At 39.9% G+C, this 24565-nt stretch overlaps 2 protein-coding genes, 1 long non-coding RNA gene and 1 other non-coding gene across 6 annotated transcripts in view; 3 read left to right on the top strand and 1 right to left on the bottom strand.

Annotated features, from left to right (window-relative positions):
- Positions 1–2023: 2023 nt before the first annotated feature.
- Positions 2024–4202, top strand: LOC133011756 (uncharacterized). 2 transcript variants are annotated; one of them, XR_009680767.1, is made up of 4 exons: positions 2024–2047; positions 3231–3277; positions 3626–3663; positions 3921–4202. It is a non-coding gene; the product is annotated as an uncharacterized LOC133011756 (long non-coding RNA). The 2 variants fall into 2 exon arrangements; XR_009680766.1 differs by having other exon boundaries at positions 3626–4202.
- LOC133012469 (small nucleolar RNA SNORA74) lies at positions 2415–2613 on the top strand. Its single transcript, XR_009680926.1, has one exon. It is a non-coding gene; the product is annotated as a small nucleolar RNA SNORA74 (small nucleolar RNA).
- Positions 4203–15837: 11635 nt separating the features above from the next.
- On the top strand, positions 15838–20863 carry hvcn1 (hydrogen voltage-gated channel 1). 2 transcript variants are annotated; one of them, XM_061079673.1, is made up of 7 exons: positions 15838–15936; positions 16513–16550; positions 16654–16883; positions 17840–17944; positions 18032–18263; positions 19951–20063; positions 20346–20863. In XM_061079673.1, the coding sequence occupies exons 3-7, from the start codon at positions 16713–16715 to the stop codon at positions 20400–20402; spliced, it is 678 nt and encodes a 225-aa protein (XP_060935656.1). In that variant the 5' UTR covers positions 15838–15936; positions 16513–16550; positions 16654–16712; the 3' UTR covers positions 20403–20863. The 2 variants fall into 2 exon arrangements, with proteins under 2 accessions (XP_060935656.1, XP_060935657.1); XM_061079674.1 differs by lacking the exon at positions 16513–16550.
- A 104-nt stretch (positions 20864–20967) lies between these two features.
- The window catches only part of LOC133012201 (tectonic-1-like), a 43176-nt gene continuing 39578 nt past the window's right edge, over positions 20968–24565 (bottom strand). Inside the window, exons 16-17 of the mRNA XM_061080182.1 lie at positions 21257–21388; positions 20968–21158 (exon numbers count right to left, since the gene is read on the bottom strand). Coding sequence (XP_060936165.1) covers positions 21012–21158; positions 21257–21388 — 279 coding nt within the window. The 3' untranslated portion in view covers positions 20968–21011. The remainder of the gene's footprint in view (positions 21159–21256; positions 21389–24565) is intronic.

Here is a 24565-nt window from a genome sequence, read left to right as displayed (position 1 = left end):
TTTAAGTTTTCTAGAAGACCTGCATGATGTTGCTTTGCAGGCTGCAAAGTGAACTGACTCAGAGTATGACCATACATATGGCCACTCTGGTTATCACAACGAATGCACAATGGAACTTGTGTGAAAGCCACTTTAAGAAAGCAGGTGGCAGCAGGAGATATGGGACCTTGGCTAGTAGATATACAACTTCATCATTGATATTTATTAAGGATAAAAATATTTTTTCTCTTTCACATTGAATCTCTTGGAAGACAATTCCTGAAGATTACTTTGATAAGTATTTAACTAACTTAATTTATTAGGAACACCATACCAGAGCCTCCTTTTACCTTTTTAATGCTTCCCACAAGATGTAAGAAACATTCCTCTGAGATTTGTTCCATGTTTACCTGACTGGATTACATAATTTCTGCAAATGTGTGTGTCAAGAAAACATTCCTAACATCACACCATCAGCAGCAGCCTGGACTGTTCAACTAAGGCAGGTTGAATCCATGGAATCACACAACTGATTCCAGATTGTGACTCTACCATCTGCAGCCTCCGCAGAAATCCAGCTTCATCACACCAGGCTACGTTTTTTTCTGTCTTCATCTGTGTTCACTACAGCCTCAGTGTGTATGAAAGTACTAGGAGATCAGCAGTTTCAGAAACTCAACCAAGGCCAACTGACACCAACAACCATGTCAGTGAGTCACAAATGTGAGATCACATTTCTTACTGATGTTACATGTGAACATTTACTGCATCTTCCTACCTGTCTCAATAGGAGGTTATACTGCACTGTTTGTTAATGTTTGAGTAATTGCATCAATAAAATGGTGTATAGAATAATTGGTGAGTGTGTATTTATCTCTTCAGAAGATAAGTAGACCCAGGACTTGGTGGAGGGACAAAAATTTTTAACTATAAGCAGGGAGAAGCCTTTGGATTATAAGGGGGGAAGTATTGAAGGACAAATCAACAAATTGGCAACACAGAGACAATCCGCCAGTATAAAGTATCAATCAATCAATCAAATTTTATTTTCATAGCCCATGTTCACAAATCACAATTTGTCTCATATGGCTTTAACAAAGTGTGACTTCCTCTGCCCTTAACCCTCAACAAGAGAAAGGAAAAACTACTATTTGCTGCTTTGACACAGCAGCAAATATCTTCATACTTTCAATAGGCTTTTTGGGCTATATATTTAATAACAGCATAATGATCATAGCTGATTATTAGCCTCCACAGGAGAGTTTTATTGGTTCCTATTATTCAATTTCTGTTTATTAATATTTCTTCGACACTGAATGCAAAAAAATCAATGCAACAATAACACATTAGAAAACACAAAAGGTACTGAAAAGTGAAATCTGAACTCAGATTAAGGCCCCTACAAGGAGTTTTTAACCGGTTATGAAACGGTCTTGTGTTAATATTGCTGCATTTTATGATGTACAACAGCAAATGAAAAAATCAAGGGAATTTAATGAATCTTTGTTCTGATATGAATATGTTGATGAATCTTGAATCTTGGTTCAAACCAAGGTTAGGGATTATGCAGACCCTGATCTAGAGAAGAGGGAACTTTATTTAGTTGCATTTGGAAAATATTAAAATAAATTAATAAAATAGACATATTGTCTTCTTCCTGTTACTTTCTTTTAAACACCAGCAGGACTGGTAAGATAAGAACCGAATCATTCAATTAAATAAAAAAGGTACTTCCTGAGGAATTACATCTTAAATAGATGATGTCATCAAAAGCCAAATTCAGGATATTGCTCTATGAACTGTGGGCTGAGTTATATAGCGTCACTAGAAAGTATGGTTGAGTGAGTTGTTGTTTCCGTGAAGAGAATGAGCAGGGTTTAAGATCTGTCATCTGTGTTGTTGTTCCTGTTCAGGGGGAAACAAATTGGTGGTGGTACATCTGTACATCAGGACACGATCTTTGTTTGAGCTTCCCTTCCCACAATGCTCAGCGGCACTTCTATAAATTTGTGCGTGACTTCCGCTCCTTCTCTCTCTGCTGCTGCCGAGATGTCATGAGTATACTATGGTGAGTATCCAAGCTCTTTTAACAAATGGCGGCCATCCACTGAGTGAATGATGTTTCCTTTCCAGTAGTGCAGCAGTGTTCTCATGTTTTAATGCTGCCATGTAAAGCCATGTGACGTTATTGAGCTCAGGCGAGATGTTTTTGTGTAGTCTCAACAACGAGAGACCAGAGCGTGCGCAGCAGGAAGCACGTGGTCTCAGTAAAGGTCTGTGGTTGGAACCACTAAGACATTAACTATGAGTTAATTTGATGTATTGAATGGGTTTACTGATTCTTTATCGATCAACTATCAGGATCGACTCCAAGCCTTAAGAGCAACGGTTGGGTTTCCTGGTTATTGTTGCAGAACACATGGTGTTCTCTCTCCCCCAGCACTCAGTCAGCTGACCAGGCGATGTGTTTGGCCCAGTGTTACAGTGCTGGTAGAAGAAGTCTCTGCTCTTGGTCTTTGCTCAGCAGGTTCTGTTTTAGAGTCTGCTGCTGCTCAGCTGCTGCAGAGCGTGGCCCAACGAGAGTGGCCTGTTCTGACTCACCAGCAGGACAGGCCTAGTGTAGGGCCGCACATTTAAATACGGACACCAGCAGGGTGCTGTTCTGATCAATGAGAAATGCAACATAGGATGTTGCTCAGTATCTTACTTGGACCAAAATGTGTCATGTCTAACATTAATTTGATTTGCACCATTAACAATGGGAACAGGTCTATCTATTACCTAAATTGTGATCTTTTCGCCAACCTAAGCAATTGATAACTCGTGATGTCGTACGCTACATCGTGTTGACTGTCAGCCATGGCCCAACACTAACCGAATTTAGAAAAAATATTAAATAGTGTTTTAATTTAGTTTACTAGTATCAGATGTTTGCCTGCAGTTGTGGTTACATTTAATTTCCCATTACTTGTTATACTTCTAAGATTAAGTATTAAAAAATTGTCATGAAAATTTGCATAAAAAAAGGAAGTATTCATTTAACAAAGTAAAAAACTAAAGACTCAAATGGCAAAATTGTATTGTGAACGATTTGAATGGTCAAGACTAGAAAAGCCCTTAGACAAATTGAGATGTGAAAATGGGCTATACAAATAAAATGCTTAAAAGGCACTATGTAATTAAACAGCCCATTTCTGACTTGACAATAGAAATGGGACAAATGTGGCTAAATGTCCATTGCTTTCTTTCAGGCTGAGCCCACAGAGCTGCTCGACAATCATGCTGCAGCCTAACTGAGGTGAGTGACAGAAGCGGTTTAATCAACAGATTGATGACATTTAAAGGACAAACCAAAATTGATAGGTGTTTAATAGGGTTGAGATCTAGTAACTGGAACAGTCAGTGATTCAGTGACTCCTTGTGTCCTAAACTGACTGTCTCTGTTCAGATTTTCTTCAATTTGTTTCCCTTTAATTTGTCTCATCTGCATTACAATAAACATGTATATTCCATGCTGTGATGACAAAATTATAACACATCATGCTGACAAAACCATGGTGACTTTTAAAACCTGAGCATAGCTGGCTGTCAACAATGATCTGCTGCAAAGTTTAAGTTTCACCCACTGCTTTTCATTTCTCTACAGGAGCATGGTGAGCAGCAGGCCTCTAGGGGGAAGCAAAGGTATGGGACATGCTGGTGATGTGCGCCATTTTGTATTTATTGTGGCGAAAAGCCATGAACCCAATCGTGTACTGCCATGGCTGAGACTTGATTCTTGCTTGTGGAATCGTATATTGGGAGAGAAAATCAGAATTTTGGCACAGGTTTAAGTAAATCTATTTACAAAAAATCTGACTGAAGATCCTGAGACACTTTGTGAAAATACCTATTGCATTCACTTGTCCATGAGCTGTTTAGTAATTATTCTCTGTTTCTAGGGTTCTCATTGACATCCTGCTGGGCTTCTCTGAGTGGGTAAGTATCGGTCTGCTAGGCTGCTGACATTCATCTCTACACAATGATTCGGTCATGTATGCTCAACTGGATTGAAGCTGTAGATAGACTTTGTTGTATGAATTGTTAATTGTCAGAATCCACGTCATCTACATTTATAGGTAATGAGGCCAATATCAGGATACTGAAATGTGAAACCTGTGGCATTTGTTCAACTGCATCCTAAATTATGTACAGATGTTGGAATAAAATTTGATAATGCTCCACCTCAAGTCCAGTTGTGTTTTATTGGGGGGGGGGGGGGGGTTAAGATGTTTCTTCAAGGTTTAGACTAAACTTTAGAGGATAAATCGAATGTACCACTGGGATTGAGGTAAAATAAACTTATCTTGATTATGAACATGTAACTGTCTAGCTACACTATTATTTTTTGGACAGCCATGCTATTCAACTGTATGTAGCACTTTGTATACAACATTGGTGATCCATAGGGCTGCACCTTTTTTTTATCAAATAAAATATTGAATTAATTTTAAATGAAATGTCATTTAGATTCCAAGTTAGCACCTCGGCATTCCTCAACAAAAATTGTCTGATCTGCTTATCTGCCTTTTACAGTACCATACAAAATTTCTCAAATATACATTACAAATTTTATTTATGAATATACCTTAAGCTTTCCCACTAGATCAATGAAAAGTGGTCACTGATTAAACTCCCACACTTGAGATCAGGGTATTACAAAAGGGGTCTGTTACAGAATTTCCTCATTAGGTCTAAAAAAAATCAAATAAATAGGATTAGAACATGCAACTGAAAAGTGGGGTGCCTAGTCATGAAAAACCTGGAGAAGTCATGGAATTGTAAAATGTTTGGTTCCAGGCCTGGGAAAGTGCTTGAAAAAAAACCATCTCAAGTTTGAGAAGTCATGGAAATATGTGATACTTTCATATCGTTCATTTACGCTGAGTTTTAAATAATTCATATGCTTTTAAAAAATACGCTCAAAACAAAAGCAGGCATACGCTCTCATACTAATTGAAAAATTCGGTGGGGAAGCAGCGGGGATAATGCACTGCCAGGGAAGTGTAGATTTAACCATCCTTGGCTATAAATGGAAAAGTTCATGCCGTGAGTTACAACAGAAAGACCAATCATTATATCGTCTCATTCATTTGAGGTATACTGTATGCTTTGGAATTCTCACTGTTAGCTTAAATACTAGAAGTCACTTTCATGTATACACTGAAATTTCACAATGTTTGGTCATGGAAATTTGATTTAAATTATTGAGTCTTGGAAATCTGTTGGTCAAGATGTGTTTGAACCCTGAAAGTAGGACTCCAGTTATGAAAATTAATATTTTATTTAATCTTCTTACAGAACTGAATCATAATTAACCAAAACACTTTTATATTTGTTTCCATTTTCCAAGTTCAAGACCATTGGCCTTTATTGGCTCCAAAGTACTGCAAGTTAAAGCAAACACGCAGTAAAATCTTCAGATGATAGTGGGCTTTATTTCCTGTTCAGCTTGTTTTTCATTTGAATCCATTTTTTGACTAGGCACAGCCACCATCCTTAAGATGCGTCAAAGCACATTACGAAAATCAACATATATGTAATCAATGACGTCGACATGTTCAGTGTTGCTTTACAAAAAAGTAATGTAATGTCCGCAGAACTGTAAGCCCTTGATCTTTGGGAAGACTGCAGTCTCAGCTCCAATGATATCGATGTCCTGACAGTTGTGTGGGAGCAGGAGCTTTGAGATGTAGGATGTGGCCAGATCATCTGGTGCCTTTCACACTGACAAGAATTAAAAAATGTGTCCTGTAACAGAAGTAATGAGAAATTATCTTAGTTTGGAAATTAAGCTTAATTCTACAACTTGATTAATTTATAAAGTTTCAACCAGAATCAGATGACTCCAAGGTTTTTTGCATGAGTTTTAACTGAAGATGCCAAATTACCAAGATGAGGAGAAATGTCACTTATAAGATGCTGTGATCCAATTATAAAAACTTAAGTTTTATTGTTGAAAGATTGCAGCCATCCATGATTTAATGTCATGGAGACAGTTGATATCAGTTCCATTTTTTACAGTTATTTGGTTCAAGGGGGAGGTAGATCTGTGTATCAATGCAATAGTGAATGGATGTATTGTGTTTTTATGCCACCTCACTGGCCAGAGGTGTGACAAATTAGGACTGGCACAATTAATTTGGACTCACTGATAAATTGATGACGTGGCTGCATCCTGATGAATATGTCAGTCTAAATGAATCTACTCCCCCAAGTCATATAAATTCACACGTTCCCAGAGAACTCGGACGAGGAGGTGGAGTTGCTGCTATTTTTAACTCCAGTCTATCAATTAATCCTAAACCTAAACTCAACTACAACTCATTTGAATGTCTTGTTCTTAATCTTCCACGTCAATCCAGGAAACACCAACAGCCAATCATATTTGCTGTAGTTTATCGTGCTCCTGGGGCTTATACTGAATTTCTAACAGAATTCCCTGAGTTTTTATCAAACCTAGTCTTAAAGACCGATAAAATGATTATTGCTGGTGACTTTAATATTCATGTTGACAATAATAAAGATAGCCTGAGCGTAGCATTTATTTAAATACTAGACTCAATTGGTTTCAGTCAGTGTGTACATCAACCTACTCATTGCTGTAACCACACACTTGACCTTGTATTATCATACGGTGTCAAAATTGAACATTTAACAGTACTTCCGCCCATCCAATACTATCAGACCATAATTTAATAACCTTCGATTTTTCATTATCTGAATATATGCCCCTAATAAAAAACTCATTTTCTAGATGTCTACCTGATAGTGCTGTAGCTTAATTTAAGGAAATAATTCCGATTACATTTAAACCCTTATCAGTCGACATAAACAACAAATTCTTCAAAAACCCGAGCTCCATTGAAATTGACCACCTCATAGATAGCTCTGCAGACTCATTACGATTAACACTAGACTCAATAGCGCCTCTAAAAAAGAAATGTGTAAGACATAGTAAATTAGCTCCGTGGTATAATTCCAAGACATGAGTTGAAACAAATATCAAGAAAATTAGAAAGGAAGTGGCGCTCCAGCAACAGTGTTGCAAATTTCCTGGATTGGAAGAGTAGTGTTAAAGAATATAAAAAGGCTCTCCACAAAGCAAGAGCTGCCTATTATTCAAAACTAATAAAAGAGAACAAAAACAACCCAAGGTTTCTCTTCAGCACTGTAGCCAGGCTGACAGAGAGTCACACCTCCACCGAACCCAGTATTCCTCGATCCCTAAATAGCAATATCTTTATGGCCTTTTTTAATGATAAAATTCTAACTATTAGAAATAAAATCAACCATCTCCTGCCCTCAATTGGCACTAATACCCACCCAACAACAGAGATCTCAGAAACGGCTGAGAATCCTTCCCATTACTTAGACAGCTTCTCTCTGATCACCCGTGATCAGTTTACCAAAATAATCTCAGGTTCTAAACCAACAACCTGTATCTTAGATCCGGTTCCAACTAAATTACTTAAAGAAATTCTGCCCCTAATAGATAGTTCGTTACTTAACACAATCAATCTGTCATTATCATCAGGTTATGTACCACAGTCTCTTAAAATAGCTGTAATCAAACCCCTACTCAAAAAACCCACCCTAGACCCAGAGGTTTTAGCAAATAACAGGCCAATATCCAATCTCCCCTTCCTGTCTAAAATCTTAGAAAAAGTTGTAGCCAATCAGCTGTGTGAGTTTCACCAGGAAAATAATATATATGAAGACTTTCAGTCTGGGTTTAGAACCAATCACAGCACAGAGACAGCCCTTGCAAAAGTCACTAATGACCTCCTAATAGCTTCAGATCAGGGACTAGTGTCTGTCCTCGTCCTGTTAGATCTCAGTGCAGCATTCGACACAATTGACCATCAAATTTTATTACAGAGACTAAAACAGTTAATTAACATTAATGGAACCTCCCTAAACTGGTTTAAATCTTATTTTTCTGATCGCTCCCAATTCGTTCAAATTAATGATGAGTCATCTGTGCGCACCAAAGTTAACCATGGTGTTCCACAGGGGTCTGTGCATGGCCCAATTTTATTCTCATTATATATGCTTCCACTAGGACACATTATCAGGACACACTCGGTAAATTTTCACTGCTATGCGGATGACACCCAGTTATATTTGTCAATAAAACCTGATCAAAGTAATCAATTAACTAAATTCGAGCATGTCTCAAGGACATAAAAACCTGGATGACCTGCAATTTTCTCTTATTAAACTCAGATAAAACGGAGGTTATAATACTTGGCCCTAAACACCTTAGAGAAACATTATCTAATGATATAGCTGCGCTAGACGACATTGCCCTTGCTTCCAATGACACAGTCAGGAACTTGGGAGTGATCTTTGATCCTGATTTGTCCTTTAATTGTCACTTAAAACAAATTTCTAGGACCGCCTTTTTCCACTTGCGAAATATCTCAAAAATCAGACATGTCCTTTCACAATAATATATGCAGAAAAACTAGTCCACGCCTTTGTTACATCAAGACTGGACTATTGTTATTCATTATTATCAGGCTCCAGCAGTAAGTCGTTAAAGACTCTGCAGCTTGTCCAAAATGCCGCAGCACGTGTCCTGACGAGAACTAAGAAAAGAGAGCACATTTCTCCAGTATTAGCATCGCTACACTGGCTTCCTGTTAAATCAAGAATAGAATTTAAAATTCTCCTCCTCACCTTCAAGGCCCTTAATGATATGGCACCTTTTTACCTTAAAGAGCTGTTAGTACCATATCAACCAGCTAGAGCACTCCGATCCCAGAATTCAGGTTTACTTGTCGTCCCTAAAGTCTCTAAAAGAAGAGTAGGAGCCAGAGCTTTTAGCCATCAAGCCCCACTGCTGTGGAATAATCTCTCACTTTCAGTTCGGGAAGCAGACACGCTCTGTTCGTTTAAGAGTAGGCTTAAAACCTTTCTGTTTGATAAAGCGTATAGTTAGAGGTAATTAGTGCGGTAGAACGTAACTTGTTCTATTTTCTAAAATAGGAAGCGTTTAGTTTAAAAAGGCATATAGGTATTGATGTCTGATCTACTGAGTGGGCCACATGGTTTTCATCGTACTACCATACAAACCAGTAGCCAGTCAGATTTACCTTGAGCCTCAGTGTACCCTCAAGTTCGGCCTGTATCATTGTAAAATTGATTAAAAGGCAAAAACCCCTGATGACGCTAAGACGCACAGGGAATTTATGACACATGACACACGGAGCTTCTCTTTCCTACTTCTCCTTCCTCTTCTCCATACTTATCACATCTAAGTAATTCTTATCTCATCTGTACATGTAACTAACTTCACCCCTTTCCCGGAGTTTCTGTGCCTTATCGCCTGCAGATGCAGGGCCACAGCTGTGGCCACACCATGGATTATGATTGTGGATCGCGCGTCAGAGGTCGCAATGGTGGATCCAGTTTGGTGGATTCTGTATCGTGCCGGCTGATCGCAGTGGTAATGGAGGATCCTTTGTCGCGTTGGCATCGGATGGTGGTGGACCACAAGCGAGGCGGCGACTGATGATGGATCCTCACTGGCGGCAGTCAACAATGACTGTGGACTATAGTGGATCCCATCTTGATGCTGGATCATGATCTTGCTGGCTGCTGACCAGAGACTATTGCTATTGCAGCAGGACTGCTTGACATATAGTATTGAAGCTATCCTTCAAAAATGTTTACCCTCATCGATGCTGCTAAAAAACTTTAATCCCGATGATGTTTTCCTATACTTGACATCTATTGCACTTCTGTCCGTCCTGGGAGAGGGATCCCTCACATGTGGCTCTCTCTGAGGTTTCTACATATTTTTACCTGTTAAAAGGGTTTTTAGTAGTTTTTCCTTACTCTTGTTGAGGGTTAAGGACAGAGGATGTCACACCATGTTAAAGCCCTATGAGACGAATTGTTATTTTTGAATGTGGGCTATACAAATAAAATTTGATTGATTGATTGATTGATTGATTCGATTTTAGTGGTCAAAGGTCACGGTGGGTTCAGAAAACATGTTTTGGAACTCTTGAATGTGATATCTCTAGACTTCTTGAGGGAATTTCTTCAACGCTTGATCAGAGTTACTAATAGAGACACCAAAGGATCTGTTGGAAAAATATGAAGAAAACCAGTTTAAAGCAGAACCGGAGACCCCTACCCATTTGTTCAGTCTATGGAAAGTGATCAATAGTATCAAATGTTGCAGTCAGAAGCAGTAGGACAGTGTAGTTACCTGATTTGGCAGCTAGATGGAGGTCATTAGCTATCTTCAGTAATGCAGTTTCAGTACTGCGGATAGATCTGAAACCAGACTGACATGTTTTTTAAAATGCAGTTCTGTGACACCTAGGACAGTAATTTGTCAAAAACAACTTTTCCAAGATTTTAAAAACAAGGGAGGTTAGAATTTTGTCTAGTGACTGAGGACAGACGTTTTACAGACTCGGTTTTTTTTTTTAATTGGCTTGACTACTGCATGCTTGAAAGATCGGGTCACATGGTTGGTGTCCAGGGAACTATTGATAATTGAGAGAATACTGCCATAGAATAATTTGAAATAAGATTTGCAATCTATCCCGCTTCCATTTTTCTCTCTGCCTTTCTGCCTTCTCTCCTTATTTCTTTAGTGTTGCTATGAAACAATGGTGTGACCAAGGGCTTATGCTTTTAATTTTCAGCGGAGCAACAGAGTCAATTCTTCTGTGGTTGCAGAAGATGGTGTAGGGCAAATTGTGAAATGATTGAAAAGTTGCAATACGGCACAAAGCCATTGCAACTAAGTCCCTAGGACCATGACTGAGAAACACACATACAAAGAAAGGATAAAGTGACAGAAAGACACAAATTTAACAAAACACGTGGCACGGTGCCATCCTCAAGTCTAGGAGGCAGAAAACTGATGGTGGGCTGTCTATTACAAAAGCCAAGAATTTAAAACATGAAAAAGAACCTTGGGAAATATTAGGGCACTTAATGGAATCTTTGTGAATTACAGCAACTCCGCCTCCTTGTCCATGTAACTTTGGCTGTTAAAAGTGAGAGACACCAGTGATGAGGAAGCAGGTTCAATTTTTGGACATCAGATGAACAAAATCTTGACAGATAAATGTTAGTTTGACATTGATTTTACAATTAAAAGACAACATTTGGAGGGGAGTAGCGACAGCATTACAGTGCTTTTAAATGTAATTAAATTGTCATAGTTAACTTAACAGGATGGTTTTTGGACAAAACTTTGCTGTCTGCGTCTTAGGCAGATAGTAATCTTATCCACAAGTAGGAGTAGCTGGGAGCGAATCACGTAGTATTCAGTCCAGTCTCAGGAGCTGGTTCCTGTCTGTTATTGCCAGACCACACGGAAGAGTTAGTGAGTCAGGGAGTTTCAGGTGTTTCAGTCCGGCAGGAAGCTTGCAGTCACTTATTGATGGTTTTATGAACCACAAAGAATGTATATCTATTACGAGGCGAGCATCAAGGCCGTCTGCTCAAAACAGACTACATACTCTGAATCCTTTTCAGTGGGGTATTAAACATTGGTTTTAGAATTTTAATAATATATATATATATATATATATATATATATATATTTGTTTATGAGTGTAATTCATACATGCCAACTCACTATGAAGCCATAATATTTAATTGGATAATCTGTTAGGAGCATACCAGATGCATGATCTGGTGTCATCCTCCAATCACCACCACTCCTCTGCAAGGTTAACAAAAAAATAGTGAACAATGACGGCGGGTCTCCTTTCATCTTTCCCTTGAAAGTTGAAAAGGGGTGAAATTATGTTTGTGTGGACTAAAAATCCCCATCAATCCTTATTTAACTTGTCAAATGTGTTTTCTGTAAGAGGGAGCAGAGAAGTCTGCTACTGGGGTGTTTTCTTGGCCCACAAGGTCACCAGGCCAATATAAGCCCAGTTCCCTCTCTTTTCTCTCTCTTTCTACTCACTTCTCCTGGAGGAAAGGTGAGTATCTATCTTTCTTATCGACTCTACACTGCCAAGAACTCCATATCTGATAGCCAAATTTATTGAATAACCAAAGGTATACCATTTAATGGTACACTACTACACTGGTGAGCCTTCTGATCCTTCAGAGGTTAAATAGCTGCTCTATTTTCTTTTTCAAAGGATCCATACAGCATCTCCACTTTGATCTAAACATGTTTTGCCGAGACTGAGTTCTAAAATTTAGTTTTTTTTCTGACTTTTCTGCATTTCTAGTATCATTCGGTTCAATTGTCGTTAATCTGTTCAGAAACTAAACTAAATCAGGCCATCCACCAGTTTCTAGTAAATAATAATAGAACCAGTAGTCTGCACATTGCATTTCTTATGTTCAAACACATTTCTAAATGCAGTGCTGTGCCTAAGTCCAGCCTCACAGAGAAGCTGATGGCTGCCACTGCAGCTACTTTCACACTGGATGAAAAAAAACTACTGACATCCTACAACATCTGTCTTTGGTTCTCAGTGTGAAAGGTTATAATCGACCGTTAATCCTGGGACTGCACTAGTTGGTGGTATTTATTGGATCAAACTCCTATTAGCATTAATATAAACCTCACAATTGTCATGGTCATTTTTTGGAAAATAAATCACCAAAAAAATGTCGTTCTTGCAAATTCACGACATTATAATCTCAAGGGAAGTTGAGTTCTTAAGGATCATTGCAGTAACCACACTTCAGCCAGACATGGTCCTGGTGTCGGGGTTAACCAAGCATTTGGTGTTGCTTGAGCTGACTGTCTCAAGCAAAGGTCAGCAAAGAATGCTGACCTTTTAGCTGAGTGCCAGAGGAACAGATGGAAAACTTGCTGTAATGTAGGGAGGAGGAGAGCGAGAGGAGGAAAACACCTTGGAAGCCGCAGAAGTCTTCCCACTGGGCTCTGGTTGGAGAGAGTGGAGTTGTGCGCCGCCTGGACAATAATCGGGCCCTTATCATCCTCAGGTGGGTAGCCTGGGTGAGGGTGTCTGATGACCCCGGATTCACCACTGATGATTAGGCTAAAGTCACAAATGTATGACACTTTGTACATCAGTAACCACAATCTAATGGACAAACGCAAGGATATTGTTGGATACAGGTGGGTAATTCAAATAGGATTTGTAATTCTCTGAGTCATCTTTATTTCTTTGAGCTTTAGGATCACCTCATTATGGTTGCTATCTATTTCATCTGCTTGTCTCCAGCTCTATGGCCCAGCTTCACCCTAGCAAATTATCCTTCCTGCTGGCCAGTCATCCAGCACAATTCACTAGGTTCCCTGGCTGAGAACCATACTCTGTCCAGCAAACCACCGTTCCCTCAGCCTCCCTCTGCTGGAGGCCTCGTCTCCACATCTAACCTCTCTTCAGTGTATCACCTGTAGGCTGCCTGTGTTCTGCAATGGCTTCAAACATTCAAACAGAACTTATTCTGTGTTAATATCCTGAGTACTCGATATATTCTGAATAATTCATCCTCTGAGGGAGGTTCCCTGATCAATCACAAGCAGTATTTCATATACACTACCGTTCAAAAGTTTGGGGTCACGTAGAAATTTCCTAATTCTTCAAAGAAAAGCACAGTTTTTTTCTATGAAGATAACATTAAATTAATCAGAAATACAATCTATACATTGTTAATGTGGTAAATGACTATTCTAGGTGGAATTGCTGGTTTTTAGTTAAATATCTAGGTGTATAGAGGCCCATTTCCAGCAACTATCACTCCAGTGTTCTAAAGGTACATTGTGTTTGCTAATCGCCGACTAATGGAGGATTAGAAAACCCTTGAAACCCCTTGTGCAATTATGTTAGCGCAGCTGAAAACTGTTTAGCTGGTTAGAGAAGCTATAAAACTGGCCTTCCTTTGAGCTAGTTGAGTATCTGGAGCATCACATTTGTGGGTTCGATTATACTCTCAAAATGGCCAGAAAAAGAGAACTTTCATTTGAATTTGCCAGTCTATACTTGTTCTTAGAAATGAAGGCTATTCCATGCGAGAAATTGCGAAGAAACTGAACATTTCCTACAATGGTGTGTACTAATGCCTTCAGAGAACAACACAAACGGGCTCTAACCAGAGTAGAAAGAGAAGTGGGAGGCCCCGGTGCACAACTCAGCAAGAAGACAGGTATATTAGAGTCTCTAGTTTGAGACCTCGCAGGTCCTCAACTCTACTGGCAGCTTCTTTAAATGGTACCTGCAAAACGCCATTGTCAACGTCTACAGTGAAGAGGCGACTCCGGGATGCTGGCCTTCTAGGCAGAGTTGCAAAGAAAAAGCCATATCTGAGAAGAAAAGATTGATATGGGCAAAAGAACAACAAAGACATTGGACAGAGAAAGATTGGAAAAAGGGGTTATGGACAGAAAAATCTTGTTTGAGGTGTTTAGATCACACAGAAGAACATTTGTGAGATGCAGAACAGGTGAAAAGATGCTTGAAGAGTGCCTGACGCCATCTGTCAAGCATGGTGGAGGTAATGTGATGGTCTGGGGCTGCTTTGGTGCTGGTAAAGTGGGAGATTTGTACAAGGTAAAACGCATTTTAAATAAGGAAGGCTATCACTCCATTTTGCAACGCCATGCCAATTTCCTCCTACAACACGACAAAGACCCAAAGCACACCTCCAAATTATGCAAGAACTATTTAGGGAAGAAGCAGACAGCTGGTATGCTGTCTATAATGGATGGCCGGCGCAGTCACCAGATCTCAACCCCATTGAGCTGTTGTGGGAGCAGCTTGACTGTATGGTACGCAAGAAGTGCCCATCAAGCCAATCCAACTTGTGGGAGGTGCTTCAGGAAGCATGGGGTGAAATTTCTACAGATTACCTCAACAAATTAACAGCAAGAATGCCAAAGGTCTGCAATGCTGTAATTGCTGCGAATGGAGCATTCTTTGACGAAAGCAAAGTTTGAAGAACAAAATTAATAATTCTAACCTTGTCAATGTCTTGACTATATTTTTTATTCATTTTGCAACTCATTCAATAAATAAAAGTGTGAGTTTTCATGGAAAACACGAAATTGTCTGGGTGACCCCAAACTTTTGACCGGTAGTGTATATTTTTCACTTAATAACAGATTTTTTAAATCTAAAATAGCCCTAATGCCTTTGCAGTAGATTGCCAGTAAAACTACAATCAGTCTGATAAAAGGCTGAACGTGTTCAGATGCATAGAACTGAGGTAAATTAAAATCTGAGTTCATTATAGGCTGTCAAAGCTGCAGGAGAAGAACCAGACACCACGTGGTTAGTGTCTAACAACTACCTGGAAAGTAACGGAAAATAAAAGCAGCCCTTTCACTGAACTGAAAACTTCATCCATGAGCAGCTTCCTATCCAAGACCTCGTCGGAAATATTTTTAATCGGCTCGGATCTAAAAGCAAATAAAATATTATAATGTAAGGCTTATTATGGAAATGTTTCCCGCTGAACAAGGCGTCTTTTGGTGAATTAGTGTGTGAAAAAGTGTATATTACGTTTATATATGGGACGCTTATTAGACGTGTGGGTTGTCCCTGTGTCCAGCTGAGAGAGACAACATGGACCTGAGACCACAACAGGAGAGAGAGGCGGAGTGTTTCTGCTTCAACTTTACTTATCCCCAGTCTTCAGTGACACGTGCCGTGCACAGCTCACACGACTAAGGTAAGACCTTTTCACATCTGGTGTCATAGATCCACGGTCACAGTCTGCCGAGCTAACGCCGCTAGTGACGTTACTGCGAGGCAAAATGCTGGGTTGGCAGAATCCGGACGGATGTTTTCATCACGAGTTGTAGCCTCCTGTCCACCAGCTGCGGCTCTGAGCTCAGGCTAACTGCTACACGCAGCTCACCATTAAAACCAGTTCGGACCGTTGTCCTGGTTAAGCCTGGGTAAATCTGCCCCCCAGCTCCCACCACCGCTCTGCTGTTTACTTGTGGTGAGTGTCGCGCAGCATGAACGTTTCTTTCTCTGTTCCCGTCGGCTGAAAGAGCTTTATATTTGAAGAAGCCAATATTCTAAACTCACATTCTTCCTCCATGTCTACACGCAGCAGTGCGTGGATGTTCAGCCTGTGTTCCTGCAGCTGAAACTTCAGAGGAAAGTTTCATTATATGTTAATGAGTGAGTTCGACTTAAGTCTTTTCAGTTTAGCTGCAAACTTTAATATCCTCATGTCCCGAGAGAGAGGCTGCAGCAGTGAGATCTACCTTACAGTCTGCTGCTGCTGCTGCTGGGGGCTGTGAGGATGTTTGGTGGATGTCTTCAACTGTAAACATTCCCAAAAAGCACTTCTTATGGGGGTGAATCATGAAGAGAGACATGCAGCTCCCTTCTCAGCGCTGCCTGAGAGGATTTTCTTTCTCATTAACAACTTGAGGACAACCTTATAAGGAGAAGTCAACTCAGATTGTCTTATGGAGAAATCTGCACATCCTCATGTCCCGCAAATTTGAAGAAGTCAGTGAAAATTGTTGAAAAACTTTTCATATATTTAGCTTTTTGCTGTTATCAGGTGCCACAGGCAGAGGAGCTACTAAGTAACAACATCTTGTAAGTGACAGTTCATGAAACTGTATAAATAAACTGAGTTTGATCTAACTGCACAGCCTCTGACACACCTTTGAACTGAAGAGCACCCTTGTGTTTTATTCAGCCTGTGAGGTGAGCTGAGGTGGGACGTGGTCCTCTACGTTCCTCTACATACCTGCTGGTATGGCTCGATACCTGAGGCATTTCACCACTGTTGGTGATGAGCAGCCGGCTCAGTTGGAAGAAGAGCTGCATGAGATCAGTGAGGAGCTGAGCCCGGCCACAGGACTGTTCCTACCAACACTGACCTTCAGGGATTCACTGAAGAGACTCTACACCTCTGAGCGGTTCCAGGTCTGTCACACATGTCAGTTCATCTGTTCATGTACCTGTTGTTAGAGCAGTGTAATTGAGCCATCACATTTGAAAGCCAAATTTGTGATTTTTCCTCTTATAATCCATTGAAGTGGGTGCTGACTTGATTTTATTATTATTGAAGAAGGAAATAATGCCAATCATTATTGTCCAGATTGACATCTTCAAAAATTTGTTGGGCAGCAAATACCTCACCTGGTAAAGCTGCCGCCCATTGAGATGAGGCCTCACCCGAAGCAGCCTGGGTTCGATTCTGAACCGCGGCCCTGTGTTACATGTCTTCCCCCACTCTCTATCTGCCCCCCTTCACAGCTTACTCTCTGTCCTCTCCACGTAAAATCAATCAATCAATCAATCAAATTGTATTTAAACCCAAACAAAATACTCAGAATCTTTACTGAGGCTCCTTTAAGTACAACAAACTAAAAATACTCAAAACGCGTTCCACATTGAGCAGCTATTTAAAGGGATAGTTCACCGAAAAATGAATATTCACTAATTTTCTTTGTTTACAAGTTTACATTAGCCTAAAAGTCTACTTGATGTTACAATGCTAGCATACATAGCCACATAAATGTGCACCCAGGATGTGCATTTGAGCGAGAGTGTTTGTGGTGTTCCCGTGTGCCTGTCTCTATGGGAATGCGCCTCCAAGGAGGCTATCAGAGGACATTTAGGCAAAAAAGTTGAATTTGAATGTCGGGCTTGCGAACAATTGGATGACACCACATGAGCAGTGGAGGCAATTTAATGTTTTTTTCTGTTTTGTTACATCTGAAGAAAAGAGGGCACAATTTACTTCAATTGTTACACTTTGTAAAATATAATACAATATGGGATCTTCTGGCCTTAGTTATTTAAATCAAACCATAGTCGACCTGCCAACAACTCTGAGTGAGATGCATTCTCCTGACTCTATCTCATGTTGTTTGCAGGTGTTGGTGGTGTGTTTGGTCATCCTGGATGCCATGTTTGTTCTGGCAGAGTTGCTTATAGATCTGTCTGTTATCAACCTGGAACATGACCACATTGCTCCTCAGGTACGACAGTGAATTGATCACTTCCTCACAGAAAAGCCACAATTACAAATACAACCAAAAGTAACCAGCAAGTTTTTGTTGCTACAGGTGTTTCACTACCTGAGTCTGGCTCTACTCACATTCTTCATGGTGGAGCTGGCTGGTAAGCTTTTTGCTTACCGCCTGGAGTTCCTCCAACACAAGTTTGAAGTATTTGATGGTTTGGTGGTGGTGGTGTCCTTCGTGTTGGACATTGTCTTCCTTTTCCACGAGGATGCCTTTGATGGGATGGGTCTCCTCATCCTACTGCGACTCTGGAGGGTGGCCAGAATTATCAATGGTCAGTAACGCTGTCTGTCTGTGTCTGTCTGTTCACTCGCCCTATTGTAAGTGTTGTAGTCAGGAACAGAATTACCATATATGCAGGTAAAGTATTTGAAAATATTAAATTCATTTCACATCAAATAAAAAATTCGGCTATTTCTCAATTCATGATCAAGTTCATTTGGTACCATATTTCAACTTTTAGCCAGGTGAGTCGTGTGCTCTAGAGACAGCATTCTCAGAGTCAGATTCAGCTTATTTTTAACCTCCATAATATACGTTACAACAGACATAGGAGCCAAATGCCATACTCCACAGATCAGGGTGCATTAAAACTTAACCTATTTTTCCATGTAACATAAAAACATACAAATTAATAAGTAGTATTTGGTCTGCATAAAAAAATCCGAGATCATACATCTGCACATCTGCGATGTTGTGTGTGTGCAGTAGTTACTTGTTGTGGTTCTGCAGTTCTAAAGTATCCTATACTTTGTGGAAACTGAAACTAAATTCAAAAATAAATGTTCAGAGAACAACAGCTGCTGAATGAGCCGCCCTGAGTCACTGTAAAGTGAAGTGAGGATTTTGTGATAGTGTGGACCGGCTCTAGTTTTCAGGACTACTGTGACTGCCTGACTTGAACAGATTTTATATCCAGCCATTGTTTTGGCTTTATTCAGTCGGTCCCTTTAGGGGAGCAGACACAAACTAACAGCAGGTTTACAGTGTAGTACATTCCCCTTGAACCTATTTCACCACAGGGTTAAATGTAGTTCTTCTTCTGTAAGTCTTGAACTGAGGTATAGTGTTTTGCACATTGCTTTCTTGAGGTGGTGGAAATTGACCGAGCAACCAAATCAAGTCCTTAATCAGTGATGCGGTATTTCACTGTTTTCAGACTCATTATCAACATAGTGCCATGCACCTACAAAGCTACACAATGAGCACAGACTCTGCTTGAAACACACAGATGATCTGCTTGTGTTCAAAGTGACACCGTGGTCTGTGCGAGAAGCTTTTTTTCTCACTATCTGGAAAAACCTCTATTATCATATCAATCCACCAAGGTGACAACTCATCTTTCTTCATAAGGGAATGGGAGATGGCACTCTGATTGGTTTATTAAAACACACCCATGTTACATTAAGGGACTGAGGACACCCCTTTTTAACCATACACCTGGTAGGGACCTTTTAGTTCCATTGTTAAACAAACAAAAGTGGATTTGGACACTAATTAAATTCCATGTCACCACAAGCTTAGATCATTAAGAAGAGTCCTTTGTGCTTTTGCTGCTAATTCTCTAAATTTGAGCATCACTGAGGTAAAGTTCGCCTCATGATAAACACGGCCTGCTAAACATCAGTATGTTAGCATTAGGCTCAAAGTGCTGTTGCATGTACAGCTTTGGGGAGGAGCTGGCATTTCTGATGGCATTTTACCACCCGCAACATAAACTGTCATAGGAAATGACTGGGGATAAATATAGATGAAATATTTACAGCTGAGTTTACAGAATGTGTCATTATTTTTGATAGATTCACATCCAAAGATGAACAAATATAATAATAATGACCAATAAAGAATGATGGCACACAGACTACAAATGTCGCCTACCGTACAGCCTTACTCCTCCTAGTCCAGTTTGAATGTTGAGACTGGTAAACTGGACATTTCCTTTGTATTTGACTTCATTGCAGGAATCCTGTTGTCAGTGAAGACCCGTGCAGACCAGAGGCTCCACAAGCTGAAGGAAAGCTACGACCACCTCGTCCAGAGAGTCACAGAGCTACAGGAGCGCACCGATAAACTGGTGATTCCTAAACTGCTTCATACATGCAAACATACATCAGAGCCACTTTTTTACATTTACATACATATACACATACATGGGATTTATTGTGGTATATTTTGGAAAGTATGTTGCTGAGGCTGGCAGCAGAAAAAAGTATTGTATAGCTTATAATATATAAGCTACTTTCAGTGGGAGGACCAGATAATAAATAACACATGTATTATTTGGTCAAAGCTTTAATGAGGTTCACCATCAGACTGACTATTCTCTCTGTCTCCTGCCTCCGTCTCTTTTGCATAGGAACAAGAGAAACAGAAACTTGAAGCGGTCCTGAAGAAGCACGGCATAGACTTCTAACTCATCAAAGTAACTTCAGTGGACCTACTGTTCAATGTCATTTATATAATGTTCCTTTCTGCACCATTGTTTTTAATTTTCAAACTATACACTCCTTCATAAACTTTTATTGTAGAACTTATTTCAGTATTCCTATTACCTGTTCACAGAAAATTTACATCAACTGTACAGTTTGGTGTAGGCATTTAGTGTAATCATCTCATTTTGAATATCAGTCAAAGTGTGTCCATGGAAACCTGGAGTGATGGAAACAAGTGAAAGTACTGCATTTATTTAATGAATGCCAAATATTCTGATGCTACTGGATAAGACTATACAGTTATTAGGCCACAGCCTTAACTTGCCTGTACATAATTGAAACTTTCTTTATACTGATAACATGCACATAAAACATCTACTGAGTGACATTGAGAAGAACAGTTCTGTTTTGTAAAAAAAAGATTTAAATAAGTGTGGAAACTGTTTTCATTTATTCAACAATGTTAAATAATCTTACAAAGATTATATGTACATTATTAACAGTATTAAATGTATTGTACAAACAGAACTTCAAAAATGTCCTGTACCAGTGTATGTGGAACCTGTATGAACTGTTAGATAACTCTTGGATCAGACAAAAGGGGAGAAGAAGTCATAGGGTAGTTTGGCATTGATGGTGGGCATAGCATTGTAACCAGGAAGAGCAGCAGCTGACACTGGTGTGAAGGCCACTGACATGCTGATTGTCAGGATGCTGCTGCCACCAGACAACAGGGCCTGTAGGAAAAAAACAGAGTTGTACAGAGGATTAACTTTCCATTGCCTTGTTCATTGCTCTGTTAAAACCTGACAGTCTTTGATGAAGTGATTCATACCAAGCTGGTGGTGTTGGTTTGGACAACTTCTTTGATGCTAACAATCTGAGGCTGGGCATTCACCAAGGATCCATATTTGGTCCATTCAACTTCTAAATGAAGTGACAATGGGATGCTGCAACCCTGGGCCTCCTGCAAACAGCAAACAAGCTGGATGTAATTGTAAATAATTTTCTGCTTCATGCCTCATAAATATGAAAACATACAGTATGGTTTAATATAAATATAAATATTGTACAATTGATTAATAAGCCTGTTGAGTTCAACTATCAATCAATACAATTAGATTTGTATAATAAATATATCTTATTCACAAACCACAATTTGCCTCATAGGGCTTTAAAGAAGATGTGACATCCTCTGCCCTTAACCCTCAACAAGAGTAAGGAAAAACAAAAAAAAAAAGGGTAAAAAGAATGTAGAAACCTCAGAGAGAGATACATGTGAGGGATCCCTCTCCCAGGACGGTGAGAAGTGCAATAGATGCCACGTGTAAAGGAGAACATCAGAAAGATAAGGGTATTTGCAGCATTGATTAGAATAAACACTTAGTAGCATAATGTATGAAGTTAATTGATGGGTTATTGTCAGTAATGGTTGAGTATCTGAATAGAAAAATTGTATATCAAGCAGTCTTGTTGTAATCTACAACGAAATAGTTTTGGAAAGCTAATATCAATCTTATTACACAATATATTGTGACAAAATCATTTTTAAAGGTTGATAAATATTGTTCTATCAACATGCAGTCTCTCTGACCTATTAAAAATCCTATTTTCCCAGAACTACGGGGAAGGGAGGTTTCTTTTAAAGAATATAAACTGAATATTGTGGTGGAAATTTGGTCAACAAACAAGGTTCTGAGACAAGTTGTCTTTGGAAATGTATTTGTAAAAGCTTTCTGCAGAAAAGATGGCACAAGCAAGGTGAATGTTGCAATTGTGAAGAAATGTGAAGTGTCTCTATGTGGGTTACCTGTGTGTGAATGTATTGTTCTGTGTCTGGAACTTATCGTCTGTAAAGCTGCATCCTAAATGTGTTGGAGGGAAAAAGTATCATGTATGGTGAGGGTGTTGTGTCAGTCGGCTGAGTTCTTAGAGCAAACAAACACAGTTAAACCAGAGTAGAGCAAAAGGTCACATGCTAGACAGTGGGTGCACCATAAAGTTTATGTTGAGCTGTACCCAAGATTGAAAAGATTGCTGTAAGCATAAACTAAGATTACAATATCCGAGCTTGTACAGATACAAAGTGAGAAGAAATGTCAGAAACTCTGAGTAAAATGTTCAACATTTACACAGAACATACTAAAACCTTTTGGAATTAATTGGATTTTTATCCCAGATTCTGTTTAATTTTGGGTGAATTTCAAGTGCAGAACAGAGGCAGCCCACAGATGATGGAAGAAGTGGAAATCTATTGGAGAGACGAGGCAAACAGAGAATGGTTGTTTGTGGGACTATAGGGAGAATATACGGGGCAGACTGATGAGGCCGGGGGGCTGAAGATGGCAACACAATGAAGAGCAGACAGACATGATATTGAAGCTCATGTAAAAAAAGATTACTCAATAAATTACAAATCTCATTTGAATTGCATGTAGATATAACATCCTTTTATCTGTCTTTTGCACTGTTATTGTTGATGCAAATACTTAATCCATTTTGACATAAATGTAAGGTTTTTTTTCTTGTTTAATTGTTTTTTTTTCATACATTTAAAATGTTACTATGAACATTCTCAGTTCTTTCCCGTAATAATTCCCCTCCTCCTCCAATTCCCCAATTTACTTTGGTCCTTATATGCTGTCATCCAAGCACCACGTCATACCAGCATCCTAACCTGAATTTGAATTCAGAGTAGGGATGCACCGATCCGATATTTGTATCGGTATCGGTACCGATATTGAAGAAATTTCTAGATCGGGTATCGGTGACAATGGGCCGAGTCCGGCTCCCGGTCCGACTCCCGGTCCGGCTCCCGGTCCGGCTCCCGGTCTGGGTCCCGCTCCGGGTCCCGCTCCCGGTCCGGCTCCCGGTCCGGCTCCCGGTCCGGCTCCCGGTCCCTCCGCCGGCCCGGTGCCGGACGGGTCCCGGTCCGGATCTCCCGCCCTGCTCAGTTTGAACGGAACCGGCGGAGCTGCAAAGTTGGTGAACTCGCCCGCGGGTGACTTAGAACTGGTGCGGACCAGGGGAATCCGACTGTTTAATTTGTATCGGTATCGGATCGGTATCGGCCGATACTAAACCTCAGATATCGGTATCGGAGGTGAAAAAAGCGGATCGGTGCATCCCTAATTCAGAGTTGATATTTGTCTAACCTTAAGGTCACAGTTGTAATAAACTAACAAGTGATTGTGGTATTAAAGTCAAGTTTAATTAACAACTGTGATAAGCAGTGGCATACAGTTATGCAAACCACTCCAGACAATCAAAGGTTCAAATTCAATAAATAATTACAATCTCAGCAGCTTCACATCTCTCCAGCTTCACCATGGTTGGTATTAGCCAGATGATAAGCAATGAGACCTGTGGTGCGAAATACAGGGGGTCTCGGGGGCATGAGAACCCTTGATTGACACTTGAGACCCCCTGAAAGCCTCAACAACAAAATTATTGGGGGTCGTAGTATCTCCAGTATTAAGTAAAATATTTTGCAGAGGTGGCCTGTAGTTCCTTTAGGATTGGGGCAGACACACGTTGGTATCCCTGTACCATTCTGCAAGATCCTACCACATGTCCCCCCTTCCCCACTCTCCAGCTCACTCTAGTACATGTTAACAATTACCACCATCACTAATCAGAATTTATCAGGACACATACAGGACTTGAATTTTACTTTGTGTTGGTTGGTTGGTTGATTTGCTCTCGAGTTTATGAGACCCGTATTTAAACACATGACAAAATGTCCAACACTTTCACAGCAAAGTTCAAATGCCACACAACACGAGATGTGATGCCTCAGCAGAACGATCTGGTTTCATGATCAGACATCGATTAAATGATGAACACAGCGTTTTGACTTCATTGTTTCAGAAGAAGCGTTGCCCCCTTTATCCAGCGAACATAAGTATGAATTCAGCAGGTTTTTATAAAGATCAGCTCTAAGTGTGAGTGATTAGAAAAGTGCAGAGGGGAAGAGTCACCTGTTGACCAGTGGAGCCACCTGGATATTGTAGCTGTAACTTTTACAGTGTAAAGGCTTTGGTTAGCTAGAGTTTTTTTTGACCACACAAGCCTTAGCGGATTCATTTTGAGAATATCAAAATAATAGAAACAATCATCACTATTGATGTTCTTATTTTATGTA

The sequence above is a fragment of the Limanda limanda genome, chromosome 10 (genome assembly GCF_963576545.1).
Source record: "Limanda limanda chromosome 10, fLimLim1.1, whole genome shotgun sequence".
NCBI lineage: Eukaryota > Metazoa > Chordata > Actinopteri > Pleuronectiformes > Pleuronectidae > Limanda > Limanda limanda.
The sequence above is the reverse complement of the archived record's forward strand: the minus strand, read 5'-3'. Positions and strand labels throughout refer to the sequence as shown.